The sequence below is a fragment of the Pelodiscus sinensis genome, chromosome 2 (assembly GCF_052426305.1).
Source record: "Pelodiscus sinensis isolate ZL-2025 chromosome 2, ASM5242630v1, whole genome shotgun sequence".
Classification (NCBI taxonomy): Eukaryota; Metazoa; Chordata; order Testudines; family Trionychidae; genus Pelodiscus; species Pelodiscus sinensis.
Genome location: NC_143053.1, coordinates 217,959,869 through 217,974,764, shown reverse-complemented (window position 1 = coordinate 217,974,764; position 14,896 = coordinate 217,959,869). Strand labels below are relative to the sequence as shown.

The window sequence follows — 14,896 nt, the reverse complement described above, 5'->3', positions numbered from 1 at the left end:
ACCACATTTTAGAGATTTGGTGTATTGTTAAATTCAGTCTACTCTTTCTCACATGCTTGGCTATTTCTAGAGTTTTCCTTCCAGGAAGACTGTTTCTTTCTGCGGTTCCCTCTGCCTCAGAAGCACTCAAAACTTTAATACTGTTAGTTCTTGCCCAATAGCATAAAGATGATTTTATAGTGAGAAAATGAAAATAACTGCAAGGTTTAACAGAAGAATCCTGTTACTGGGAGCCTTATGTTGAAAACTGTACTCATCTGGAAAATGTAAGGAATATGTTTATTACAGTAAGTTGCCTCCAAAGTGATGTAGGCAACTTACCCACATCTCTGGGAATATTTCATAGGTTTTAAGAAAGAGCTATACAGTTCCTTCTTTTACTCTCTGTTTTAGATTTGGCATCCTAAATAGTGAATAGAATTGCAAACTTCCTTAAAACAAATAAAAACAAGTACTCCTGTTGCACCTTAGAGATGAACAAATGTATAGGATCATGAGCTTTTATGTGTAAAACCCACTTCATCAGATAAGTTGGAGTGGAAATAACAGAATCTAATATGTGTGTCTATATATAACAGCAAAAGCTCACAGAATGTGGGTTGGCCACCCCTACTGTAGAGGTCTCTTGATCTTAGCTGTTACTGTGGTCTAGGTTCCAGTGCATGGGACAGTGAACCACACTAGAGCTACGTCCACACTGCAGAGTTTTTGTACAAAAACTCATGGAACATCCACACTACAAGCGCGTTTTTGTGCAAGAAAAAATACAGTAGCTCGTCAGAAGACAGGACTTTTTGCGCAAGAGTTTGTACAAGGAATAGGGTGTTTTGCGCAAGAATTATTCCTCTTTCTATGGGGAATAAGCCTTTTTGTGCAAGAGCTCTTGTGCAAAAAGGCGTGTGGACGAACAACAGGGGTTTCTTAAAAGGCACAGATGCTCTGATGGCCATTCTGTGAATCTTTGCCACATTGGACCAGTGAATGCCAGTCTTTTAGGAATACAGAATTGCACACATTTGTGCAGAATGAGATATACATTTTGATTAATTGAACTCTTAAATTACCAGTTATCTTGTCTCCTATTTCAGTAAAATGCTAAACATACTGACAAATGAGAGTTGACATTTTGGTATATTGTCAGGAAAATATTAAAGCCTACAATTAAATTCGGGTAGAAATGTAGCCATGTTAGTCTGGTGCAGCTGAAACAAAAAACACAAAACACTGTCCTGTTTTTTGTTACAATGAAATTGTGAGCTATGATTTAACTAAAACATTTATTTTGTATGTTTGTTAGGAAAGTGGATTTACTAAGCAGTTAATACTGCTAGCAACATTTAGTGAAGGTAAGATGTCTTATATTCCACATGTGTAATATTTATTGGTTAAAATAAGTGTTTTTCCTAATTATCATCTTTTGAATTGTTTGTGTACCTTTTGGTTGTAATTTGTCTATAATTTCCTTCCCAGTTAAAAGTCCTAATCCTCTGGTTAAAGGTCTTAAACTTACCTGCAGTTATGGAGACTTTGAGCTGAAAAAATTGCTGTTTAACGTGGTCACGGTCTTAGCAAAAGATCTGTGTACAGTACCGGTAAGTGTATCCAAATTGGTTGTGTAAATAAATGAGAGGATTATATTGATCATAGCAATATCCTTTACTATCCTTGTTACTATGCTCATCTATAGGTGAGTAATTCATAATCTCACACTAGGTCTTAGCCTCAGACCTCATTGTTGGAAACCAAAATGTAGACACTGTGTAGATTGAAGCATGGAGGGTTTATTATGCTAAGCAATTGATTACAATAGATTATATGGGGAGCCAATGGGCAGAGAGTACTCTGTGCCTTATCAGGAGCCAGAGCTTTGGCCCAGCAGGACAAGATAGTGGGGTGCCCCAAAGGGCAGGTAGGTGGGCTCCGTGGCATGACCACCACACCAGGGAATAGCCTAAGCGGACTACTGTGATCCAACCTGTCACAGATATGTTTTAAAAGCTTTAAGAAGGAAATTGCAAAGAGTTGAGTTTAAAACTATTTTAAAAATTATTTGACTCATCTCTTAGTTTTGTTTCATATTGACATGTAACATTTTTAAGCTTTTTCTGCATCTATTTATCTTTTGAATCTGCAGCTGCTAAATGAGGGGAAAGTGGTGCTGGCTTTGTTTCATTATGTAAAACCAAATGAAAAACCTGGTGTACATGACTGGTCTGCTGCCCAATATGAAGAATTACAACTTCATGCAATTGCTACCTTAGCTTCAGTAGCTCCATTGTTACTGGATGATTATATGACCTGCCAAGGGAATACTCGCCTCCTTATGTTTCTAGAATGGTGTGCAGGCCAAGGTGAGTTGACTTCAGACATCCATCCCAATTATACATCCTGGCCTAGAAAATACCATTCAACTATAAGACAGAAAAACTGTAAAGCTGATGAACATGGAATACAATTTTCAAAAACAGTATGTAGAAAATTCATCCATTTTCTGATGAGTTTTTTAAAAACATAAATGGGGTGAACAGTTGTACTGAAGAAAGTAAGCAACTGGTAACACTAATTCCCCTCATTGCACTGTTAGGGCATGTCTACATAGCAGATTTAAAGCTGAAATGAGCTACACAACTTGAGCTACATCAATTGTGTATCAATTTTAAGTCGAAATATTTCGGCATTTGGCACTTTCTATATAGCAGGAAGTCTGAGGAAGAGCACTCTTCCTCTGAATTTCCTTACTCCTCATAAAATGAGAGTTACAGGAGTCAGAATAAGAAGTCCTCCACTTCAACATTATGTCAAAATGACTGCTTGTAGTTTAAACACAGACTATGTTATTTCAGAATAAGGTCAGTTATTCCAAAATAACACTGCTGCGTAGATGTACCTTTAGGTGGCAGTACAATTTTCTTCACAACTCATCTAGTGTACTTTATAACTGGCCGACATTACTTTTTTTATTCAATTTGGGGCGTTTCAAGCACAGAAATAAAGAAATTTTGTCAGATGAATATTTTATGGATCAGATAAATATTCATTTAGTCTGGCAGTCTGTCTTTCCTCTTTTAACTCTCCTAGTGGAGCACAAATCTCTTTTGAAAATAGCTAGTAAGTAACTTAGGGTAACATCTACACAGCAACATTGTTTTGAAATAACTGGCGTTATTTTGAAATAACTTAGTCCGCGTCTACATAGCGGGCAGTTATTTTGAAATAATGTTCGAATACTGTCAAGCTGGAGGACTTCTTACTCCAACTCCTGTAACCCTCTATGGCTACGTCTAGACCACACACATTTTTTGAAAAAGCCTCTTTTGAAAAAGAGCATCTAGACTGCAATCAGTACTTTCGAAAAAGCAAGCTACTTTTTCGAAAGAGAGCACGCGGGCTGTCTGGATGCTGTCTTTCGAAAAAACACAGTTTGAATTACATAGCACCTTTTTTCGAAAGTGGGCATTTTTCCTTGTAAAACGAGGTTTTCCGTGGTTGACTAACCCGCCGCATTCTTTCAATTTACGGTCGAAAGAACACGGCGGCAGTCTAGACGCAGGTAAAGATTTTTCGAAAAAAGGCCACTTTTTTTGAAAAATCCTTGTAGTATAGACACACCCGTTGTATGAGGAGTAAGGGAAGTTAGAACACTCTTCCTCCATTTCAAAATGAGTGCTGTGTAGACGCTCCCTATTTCGAAATAAACTATTTCAAAATAAGCTATGCAATTGACATAGCTCAATTTGAGTAGCTTATTTTGAGTTAAGCCCTGCTGTGTAGATGCACTCTTACTGAGCTAATTAAATAATTGAAATAGTTAAAATACTCATTAAAACACACATTTGTTATGATGATAAAAATATAGTATTTTAAGATTTTGTATTAGAAGATAATTTTAAGCAAAAAGCCATTGTATAAGAAGTGGTTAGTTTCTTTGTTTTGGTTTGAAACTTGGAATAATAGCAGTTGAAAGCACAGCTTTATTTTGAATTTACACTGAATTCCAAAAGCAGATGTTCATTGTGATTTATCCACAGATCCGTTCTTTGGTCAAGGTAACTGTTTCCATGGGGCAGGTGGTCGCGGCAACAAACTTGCACAGATGCGTTACAGTCTGAGAGTCTTGAGACCTGTGGTGTCCCTTTGTGACGAAGCTGTGAACCTTGATCTTTGTGATCAGGGAGCAATTAACCAACTATTGGGTAAAGCACAATTTAATGTTGTGATATTTATCCAATATATAGTGTGTTCTTCTGTTGAAAATAATGTGTTTGGAATGTTGCACGTTAAGTGTGCAAAATTGAGAAAATTGTTTTCTCTAACTTCCTATTTTTTACCTTCTAGCTCATAAAATAGATGTACTCGTTTTTATACGTTTCTAATATTGATGTACAGTCCACATTATGCCAAATGGTACAGATACTAATTCATAGATATTAATAATGGAGGGTCTTAATCAATTAATAGCTTTGACGTTTATCTGAGATACCTCCCTTTCTGTATTTAAAAAAGGAATCAATCTTGTTCATAAAACATTTCTGTCTAAACATGTTCTCCTGATCAGCAAGATCTATCCAGATCCATCCATGTTCTTGTGCTTTAGTTTTTAATCCGTGTCTCCGACTGCTGAAAGAATTCAATATATAAAGTCACAAGTAGGGAAAATTTATGAAAACAATCAATGTAAACATTAATTGATTTAATTTGTTGTGACTTAAGCAGAAAAACAGAATACAACTGAACCTCCATACTATGGGTGTCCCTAGTTTGGGAACACCAATGGTACGGAGGAGGAAGCTGCTCTGCGTGCTACTGCTCCCCCGCCCTCCCAGCTGGGGAAAAGGCAGTGCACAGAGCCGCTTCCCCTGAGGTTTTTCCCCCCCACTCCCATAGTGGCAGGGGGCCGGTGCCTGGAAGGCAGCACCAAGTGTGCCTGGGAGTGGGGCAGCAGGTAAGCGCCCCATCCTCTCCTGCCTAGACCGTGCAGTGCCCTCTTTGACCCAATAAAATCTTTATTCTGTTATACTCTTTTCACAGGGTTCAAATGGTACTTCTGTAAAGTCAAGGGACATAATTTCTAAAGTGTAAGCGTATGATTGTTATTGTGGGATCCCAGTTATGGACCCCAGTGCATGGTACTGTACAAACATGCCGAAACCTGTTCTAGTCCATCTTAATTCTTTATCTTTTTTGGTGAGAGTACTCACAAGGGTATGCAGACTCATTTCATATAAGTCACTGAACAAATGTCCTATGGTAACTTTTTTGGCCAGAATTGAATTAATTGATTTAATGAATAATAACATCTTGTTCTTATATAGCATTTTTATCAGTAAATCTCAGAGTGCTTCACGGTTTAGGATTGAAAGATTGTGGATCCCATTACTTTTTTGTATGATTCAAACTCCTATATAATTTACATGCACGATTGTGACCCTGATCCTTGCCTCCTGAAATCAATGGTATAACTCCTATTGACTTGGATAGGAGTAGGGTCAGAGATGTGAACTAGGGCCATTTTAAAGTACTCTGGCAGAGAAGAGGGACCTTAAGATAAACATAGATGTAACTCACACTCACTTTCACTCCACTTTCTCTGCCAGAGTGGTATAAAAGCACCTTAATAGAAAAACAGAAGCAGTCCTTATGCATAAATCTTTTATCTGATAAATGTCACAGGAGAAGAATAAGGAAGAGAAATGCAGAGTAAAGCTGCTCTGGTTCTGTCCTTTTCTACACCTCAGACCACTTTCTAATTCAATATGTCAGATCTACTATACTGTACTATTTTTTACTTTTAATTTTTGTCAGTTGTGAAACCAGGAATTATTTACAGAGTTCTTTTTGTTTTGTTCTACTGCACTCCTAGAAGTTTTACTTTAAAAACAAACCCAAAATTGGAGGAATTGAAAGATGGCATGATGTGGAAGATAGGCAATGTCTTATAACAAAATCTATTTTGGAGACAAAGAGTTTGATGTCTTGGAATGAAACTAATCACACGGAAGTCAGTGGAAAAACACCCATTGCAATGGAGCCAGGATTTTCCCCTTATTTTGGATATCAAATTGTGGGGGTTTTATTTATCCTCGGCTGATACTTAAAGTGGGCTTGTCTGCATGACGAGTTATCTTGTAGGAAGTAAGGATGTGACTCTGCTGCATACCAGGTTGCTGCATTCTAACTGGCTATATGGATACTGGAATGCTGCTAAGTGTTCTGTTTATTGTACACTAAGCTGTACTCTGGCACTTTCTCTGCTCTGTAGCCACATGACAAGTACTGCACAGCGAGCTGGTATACTGTAGATTCATGTCTGCTTTACTGCTCAGTAGCTTGCTTTGTTGACAAGCCTGTAGGTCCACTGGCTTTAGTCCAGAAGGCTACATAGTCTACCCCTTAATTTTCAATGTTAGCATCTGATTTTCATTCAGGAGTTCTACAGGTTATGTGAGCTTTTGTAAAACTCAATGGATAAATCTTGTACAGCACAAAGAAATTCTGTTAGACAATAAAATACTTTCATTGGAAAGTTTTATTATAAAAATATCAGCAAAAAAGTAACTGGGTATGATTATGTTTTTCTGTGTAAAATGGAACACTCATATTTTTACTTTGTCTGCTATTCCAGATATCTTAAAGCATTTAGCAAACAATTCTAAAGACAAAGAAGATGCCATTGTACTGGAAATTCAGACTGATATATTACTTATACTGTCTACTCTCTGTGAAAATGATCTTCATAGAAAGGTAATCCTACTGCATTATTTTGAGAGAAATGTAAAAATATATTTTTATTTTAATTACACTGTCATTTCTCTTCAAAGGTCAGTATTGTTTGTAGTTCACCGCTCATGAATCAAAGGTTCTCTGACAACTAGTTTCAATGATGATGTATTTTACTTCTGTTATCTTACTCCTAGATCTTTTGAGTAGTTGAGTGAACCCAGCCTTGACCGTTTTGCATCATCGTGTAAATAAAGGAGTGAAATTAGCTTTGTGATAGTGAAGAAATAATGAGATCAGAAGGACATTTAGGATCAAAAACTGAAAATCTATTTAGTCACTGTCAGGACTAATTCAGGGTATGTCTACACTACCCCGCTAGTTCGAACTAGCGGGGTAATGTATGCATACCGCACTTGCTAATGAAGCCCGGGATTTGAATTTCCCGGGCTTCATTAGCATAAGCGGGGAGCCGCCATTTTTAAATCCCCGCTGCTTCGAACCCTGTGTAGCGCGGCTACACGGGGCTCGAACTAGGTAGTTCGGACTAGGGTGCCTATTCCGAACTACCGTTACTCCTCGTGAAACGAGGTGTACCGGTAGTTCGGAATAGGCACCCTAGTCTGAACTACCTAGTTCGAGCCCCGTGTAGCCGCGCTACACGGGGTTCGAAGCAGCGGGGATTTAAAAATGGCGGCTCCCCGCTTATGCTAATGAAGCCCGGGAAATTCAAATCCCGGGCTTCATTAGCAAGTGCGGTATGCATACATTACCCTCCTAGTTCGAACTAGGAGGGTAGTGTAGACATACCCCATGATACAAAGAACATGATGTAGTTTTTGTTTCTTTTGAAATTTTGTATGTATAGATTGAACCTCTCTCGTTCACCATCCTCAGAACCTGACCGATGCCGGACTAGAGAATTTGTTGGACCATGGGAGGTCCATATTGTCTAGCACAGGGGTGGGCAATAATTTTTTCCAGGGGCCTTTTCAGAATTTTTTAGGCCCCAGATTGCACTGGAAGGGCCGGGGCCTCAAGCAGAAGGGGCAGGACCAGGATACTTCCCTGCTTCCCCACGCACAGACCATGATTGGTCTGTGGGTGGGGAGAGTGCCTTTGCCCCACCCATCAGCGGTTCCCCTTAGGCGCCCATGCCCCTGGTGGTCAGAGGAGACTTGGTGTGCTATCCCTTTTGTTTTCTACCGGACAGCCAGGTATTTGCGTCCTCTGTCTGGTATTGCGTGCAATGTCTGGTATTTTCTGAATTTTCAGCTGGGCACTGGATGGAAGCCTGGCGGGGGTAGGGGAGCGAATGGGAGGCAGGGCCGCGATTGGGGTTGGGAGCCCTGTGGTCTCGTGCAAGAGCCGGGCGGGGCAGGGCAAGGGCAATGGCTGGGACTCCCAGCCACTCCCCCCACCAAGCTTCTGCACACAACCAGAGGCTCCCAGTACCAATCGCGGCCCTGCCTCCCAGCTGGGAGCCTCTGGTTGCGTGCAGAAGCCGGGCGGGGGAAGTTGCTCCCAGCCACTCCCCGCACCCCTGCCTGGCTTCTACTAGCAACTAGAGGGAGCGCCTGCAGGGGGCACGGCCTGTTGGACTCCAGCTGCGGCCAGTGGCTGCATGCTTCCCCCCCCCCGCCAGCTCTGCTTCCTGCCCCCCTTCCTCCAATCCCCCCTCCTCCCATCCAGTCCCCCGGCCCCCGACCTCCTCTCCCCCCCCCCGCTCTGCTTCCTGGCCCCTCTTCCTCCCGGCCAGCCCCCACGGCCACCGATCCCCTCCCCCGCCAGCCCCGCCTCCCGCCCACCAGCTGGTCCGTCCCCCCCCCCCACGATCAAGTGTGTCTGGTAGTTTGGGGGGGGTCTACCTGGTAACCCTATTTGGAGATGGGGGAGCGCGCAAAGTCTTCACCCACCCTGCGAGGAACCACATGTTCCTGGCAGGGCGGAGGAAACTTCATGCACTTCCTCCACCCCCAGACCCTAATTGGCCTGAAGGTGGGGGAGTGGCAGAGTGTCTGCGAGCTGAATCAACCCGCTTGCCAGGCTGGATCCAGCTTGCAGAGGCCCTTTTGCCCAACCCTGGTCTAGCAGCATTACCAACATTTGTATTACTTGCTGGGCTCTTAGAAAATGTGTAGGGGTAAATTAGAGCTAAATAACAGCACAGAATACTGAGAGCCAGAGCTAGTAACTGTAAACAAACTTTATAGGACCACAGGAAACTTGGCCACACCTATGATAAGTAGACATGTGGCTAATCAACATCATGCCAGACCACTGATGTTGCCAGACCAGAGAGTGCTAGACAAGAGACATTCAACCTGTATTTGCTTTGACTAATGTCTTAACAGGAACTGTTTGGCTGTGAAGGAGTGGATATACTTATTCCATTAATGAAGATGGATCCAAATAAGTTATATAGCGGATTAGGTCATAACCGACTCCTTTTTAGCACTTTAGACAGTTTGTGGTAAGTGTGGAAATATTTTAACAACAGTAACTGTTAAAAGGAAGTCTTGTATTTTATGTTTGCAAGGTTGTTACTCTTCTCCTGACCTTTTACTTAAGGTGTTTAAACATTCAATATGCATTTGACTAAATCATAAAAAAATATTTTTGTACACAATTCATGCTAGATCTGGGGCTCAATCCTTGGTCCTAGGCCACCCACTTCCTCCTCCAACTCGACACAGGTGTAGTGTTGGGAATAAGAAGGAGTCATACCAGCGTGGGAGGTGAAGCACCTTTTGAACTCATCCTGCCCTCAACTACAGGGTACAAGTAGTATAGATTGAACTGTAAGCTGTTTCTGCCCCTAATCAACCCAGGTTTGAGGAACTAGAAAGGTGGTGGTGAGCTGTACTGAATAAAGATTGCATCACTGGTATGCAGAGATGTCCTTTAGGCACTGGTTTCAATCTTTAAATGATGCTATGAACTTGAGGAAGTAAAAAGTGGCTCTGTTTCCCCTGTTTCTGAGACTGGCTGAGGTCCAAATTAAGTTGTTCTAACCTACAGCAGCTGAAATAATTTGTACAATGTTGGGTTTGTTTTTTTCTGAAATGTACTTAAAATTAGTGGCTTCTTCAATCAATCAATCAATTTTTAACACATTTTTTTTGTTACATGCAATATAAAGTTGATATATTTAAATGCAGTGATAAAGTGATGGGCAGGGGCGGACTGGCAATCAAAATAGGCCCGGGAAATGGGTTGAGAACGGCCCACTTTCCAACATCAAAGAATTTTTTAAAAATTTACTCTTTGACCCCAATTAGCCACACCCCTGACCCCTGTTAACTACACTCTGGACCCCCATTAGCCACACCCCGTGATTCCCATTAGCCAGGCCTCTGGAGGTAACACTCTTGGGGCAAGATGGACACATGACCAGAAGTAAAAGCTGTCATGTGACCCCTCTAAGGACTTTTCCCACCATCCACCTACCAATAGGGATTAGTTTGGCTCCCACCACCAAACTCCCCTCATGCAACTATCCTGCAATTGCATTAACCCAATGTGTGTGACATTAACTTGGGGCGGAGAGACTGGGGGAAGTGTTCCCTCTAAGAGTTTCCTCCCGTGATCAGAATGAATTTTGTGCTGTGCACCAGTACTGAATTCATGTAGCTTCTTTGGATGTGCTACTGTGGCACCCAAGTTATTAATAAATATATTATAAACCTTTACCTTTTTCCTCCTCTGCCATGTCTCCTCCCCTTGCACCATCAGCTCCCCTGATGCCTGCTGTCCCCTAACCCCTCACCCTCCTCTGCTGTCCTGACTCGGACTCCTGCCCTTCTCACTGCCCTCAGCCCTCCTAAGACCCGCCCCCTTCCACCAGCCCTTCTCTCCCTGCTGTGCCCACTCCTCCAATAGCCTCACTCCCCCTCCTCATCCCCTCTCCAACACCTTCCTCTATACACCTGCCCTACCTCTCTCCTCTGGTGCTGGTCCCTCCCCTGCAGGTGTCTGCCCTTTTGCTTCACCCCCAGAATCCCCTGGCACCTGCACCTTCCCTTACTCCTGCACACTCCTGGTGCCTCCCCCTTCCCCACTGCCTCTGCCCCCTTTGCCCTCTTTTTCCCTGATGCCCACCCCTCACCACCCTCATGCCCCTGTGCTCTCATACATGACTTGCTCCATCCCCATCTTCCTCTTGCCCATTTCTTCTTTCAAGCCTTATCCCAGCACCTCCCCCTCTCCTCTCCCAGCATCACCCTGTTCCTCCTCCCACTGATACCTCCCCTCCTGCCCTTTTCCTCATTGTCTCCACTTGGCCCCCTGGCATTTGTCTCTCCTCCACCCTGCCCCTTGGTGCCTTCCCCTTTCTTCTCCTGACCTGCCCCCTTCCCCTCAGCACAAGCCCCTTCCTCTCCCAGCCCTTCCTCCTATTTTCCCTCCCTCCCCACCTACCATCTACCTTCCAGTTTGTGGGGCTACAGTCAGTGATCGGGCCCCAGCTGTTTCCAGGGCTCCAGACCACGTGCCAGGCCTTGAGCTGGGCCGCGCGGTGCAACTCTGGGCTGAGCGCTTTTAAAGTCCCTGGCCATGACGTCACGCCATTCCCAGGCATCTTCCCTTTCACCTGTTGCATGGTTTTTGAGAACGTAATGTATGCCCTTCCTTGGCCCCACCCTTACCTGTACGTGGCCAATGTGCGGCGCAGGGGAATTTAACGTGCGGGGCTGCGGTACCCCGTCACAATCCCCCTCCTCCTCCAGCAGCCTCCAGTCAGCCGTTCGGAGGACGGTCCACCAGGAAATTCCTGGGCCAGTCCGCCCTGGTGATGGGTACTGTACCACTTTTCTGTTTCCCAGTAACCTTTCTATGATATAACAAATTATATTTTTATGCAACACAGTAAATTATCTGAGTATTTCCTGGGTTGTTGTATGGTGTGAAAGGTGTTATTTTTACTCATGGAAATTATTTCCATTTAAGGTGCTGTGTCATGGGGTGTTACATCTCAGAGGATTATTTTCTCGAAAAAGAGGGCATTTGTCTCCTTCTGGATTTGTTGGCGGTAAGTAGTATTATTCAAGAATAATACTAATGAAGATTGCATCACTGGTATGCAAAGATTAACAGATAGACAAATACCAACTTCTCCTTTTTTGTTATCACTTCCCCTGAAAGTATCACATCAGTATGCAATAATATGTGAACCCTAGAGAAGTTAATTCATTCATTCTAAGTACTGTACCTACATACCAGGACACATGGACATATCATACGAGTTTCTAATTTTATATTGTTTTTTAAAAAATTGTCAGTGTTTATTTAATTCAAATTCAAATGTATATTTTAATGAATTCTGAGCTATATTAATTTTTACATATATATAAAAAATACAGAAATTAAACACATGATTAAGTCTCATTGAAATCAATAAGGATATACTTAAGCATGTCCTTAACTGCTTTTTAGGGCCTTAAAAGGTACTTTATAAACACATGGACAGCATTTTACTACTGGCAACCCAAAGTTATGGACTCTTCACATACAAGAGCTTATGCAAGATTTGTGAAAGTAATCTTGGTTTTTTGAATAGTTTGGGCCATAGAATTTCTCTGTTTTAGCAATGAAGATGAAATTTCTTTGTGTTCTAAACACCTTGCAAATTGTTTCTCTTTTCCTTGATGAAGTTAAAACAAAAGAACATATGCAACCTAATTCTTGGAATATTGGTTGAATTTTGTGACAATCCTAAAACTGCTGCTCACATCAACGCCTGGCGAGGGAAAAAAGATCAGACCACAGCTCGCCTTTTAATACATTTATGGAAACAAGAAGAGTTGGAGCTAGGAGTCAAACATGATCAAAATGGAAGAATTGTTGGTAAGAGTTAGCAGACTTTAAACAATCCATATGCAGTTTCATTGAATAAAGTAGAAAATAATTAATTCTTCTAACAACTGAGTTTTTTCAAATTTCTGTGTCATTGCTTCTTCATCTAACCAAGTGCAAAATGTCTACACACACAGTTTCAGAGAGGTAGCCATGTTAGTCTATTTCAGCAAGAACAGCAAGGAGTTTGTTGGCACATTAAAAACTAACACATTTATTAGCATATTAGAGCATAAGTGCTCACAAAAGCTTATGCTCTAATACCCTAATAAATTTATTGTTTTATTTTAAGTTTTTTCAGTTAGAGTACATCTACTCTATGCTCTTATTTTGAAATAAGCTATTTTGGAATAACTCCCAGAATACTATGTTGAAATAGCACATCCACACTATAAATGTCCATCGAAATAGCACATCCACACAGATTGGAGACTGAATCGCATTTAAGGCCCCCCCGGAAGCACTCTGGGCAGGGCATCAGGACAGCAGTCACTTCCTGGAGCTGCTGCCTGAGGCTATCTGAGACTTGTGCTTAAAGGGGCTCCCCTCTACAGCCATGTTTCAAGCTCTTCACCTTTGCCTGCCTCCTCAAGGGACAGCAAACTCATCTCACGGCGTGTTCTGGTTGCCCTTGCAGACACCGCAGCACTCCAGCCATGGAACTGGACTTGTTGCAGAGCACTCACCGGTTCTTACACCTCATGCAGCACCTCCTGGTGCAGTTACTGCATGCTGCCCATGTGTTACTGCAGGAACAGGACTCACAGTTCACTTCAGGGCACCTCCTCACCTCTCTCCACATGCTGCTCATGCAGCACAACTCCTCTCATCTTCTCCTGCACTCCCTCCTTCTGGTGCTGGGATGTCAGTTCCAACTGGTGGGACCAGATCATCATAGAGCAGTGGGAAAACCAGCACTGGCTCCAGAACTTTTCCATGCAGAAGGACACCTTCCTGGAACTGTGCGAGTGACTCGCTCCTGCCCTCCGAGGAAGGGACACCCACATCAGACCCACCATCCCTCTCCAGAAGTGGGTTGCTGTCGCACTTTGGAAGCTTACCATGCCAGACAGCTACCGCTCCATCGGGAGCCAGTTCAGTGTGGGGAGATAGACCGTCAGGGCCATGCTCATGCAGGTATGATTCACTCTCTGTTGTCCTAGGAGGGTGATGAACTACTGGAATGGGGTTCCTCGAGGGGGGGGGGGGGGGAATCACCATCCCTAGAGCTTTTGCACTCCCACCTTCACAAAGCCCTGAAGGGATGGGGTATGTTGGGGTTGGGGTTGGGGTTGGGCCTGTTGTGGGAAGGGGCTTGGGCTTGGGGAATTCCCGAAGGCTCTGGCAACCCTGTTATTCTATGTTTGTATCCTTCTACAGGTAATGAGGGCCATCAGTGCCATCCTGCTGCACAAGGTCATCATCCTAGGTGACATGGACCCAGTCATAGCTGGCTATGCCACCCCGGGCTTCCCCAGCTGTGGGACGGGGGCCATTGACAGCACACACGTCCCCATCCAGGTCCCCGACCACCGGTCCTCCAATTATATCAACCAGAATAATTATATCAACTACTTTTCAATAGTTCTGAAGGCCCTCACGGACCTTTGAGGCTAGTTCATCAACATCAACATCGGGTGGTTGGGCAAGGCGCACAATGCCCACATATTTTGCAACTCCAGCCTCTTCCAGAGGATGCACATCAGCACTTTTTTCCCCAACTGCACCATAAAGGTCATGGATGTGGACATGCCCATCTGCATCGTGGGGGACACAGCCTACCCTTTGCTCCCCTGGCTAATGAAGTCTTACACAAGATACCTGGACCCTACGAAGGAACATTTCAATGAGGCCGAGCAGCTTGCAGGGGCCTTTAAGCAGCTGCACACCACTGCCATCCGGCAGGCCCATCAGAGTGATGTGTGCATCCGGAAGGCCCTGTGGGAGATTTCAGACAAGTACATCTGTGACATTCTCCCCTGGGCCTCCCCACGAGGGGCTTCTGCATTGCCCCTCTGTGTCTTTCCTCCTCCATCCCTCCCTTCCCCTGCCCTCCCTTCCTACTTTCTCTACCTCCCCTCCCCTGCAGGCACAATAAACCACACTTTCTTTTGAAAGAATAAACTGTTTCTTTTTATTTGAGGTAAATATAACTTGGGAGGAACTGGAGAAAGAACCTGGGAGGGCAGAGGACGCATGAGGAGAGATTCAGGGCTGGGGCTGGGATTGGCGCCCGCTTCAGATGATCCCACCAGCTTGTGTGCTGGGCCCTTGGCAGACATGGGAGCAGAGCTAGGGGGAGAATCCGGAGGGGCAGGAGTGAGGT

General features: G+C 43.6%; 1 protein-coding gene across 4 annotated transcripts in view; it reads left to right on the top strand.

Moving 5' to 3' along the window:
* CFAP69 (cilia and flagella associated protein 69) overlaps positions 1-14,896 on the top strand; it is a 59,626-nt gene that overhangs the window by 22,273 nt on the left and 22,457 nt on the right. For all 4 annotated transcript variants that reach the window (XM_006114447.5, XM_075922404.2, XM_075922402.2 and 1 more), the window contains 8 exons: positions 1,298-1,346; positions 1,471-1,592; positions 2,135-2,351; positions 4,029-4,193; positions 6,623-6,741; positions 9,072-9,190; positions 11,665-11,746; positions 12,369-12,561. In XM_006114447.5, coding sequence (XP_006114509.4) covers positions 1,298-1,346; positions 1,471-1,592; positions 2,135-2,351; positions 4,029-4,193; positions 6,623-6,741; positions 9,072-9,190; positions 11,665-11,746; positions 12,369-12,561 — 1,066 coding nt within the window. The remainder of the gene's footprint in view (positions 1-1,297; positions 1,347-1,470; positions 1,593-2,134; positions 2,352-4,028; positions 4,194-6,622; positions 6,742-9,071; positions 9,191-11,664; positions 11,747-12,368; positions 12,562-14,896) is intronic.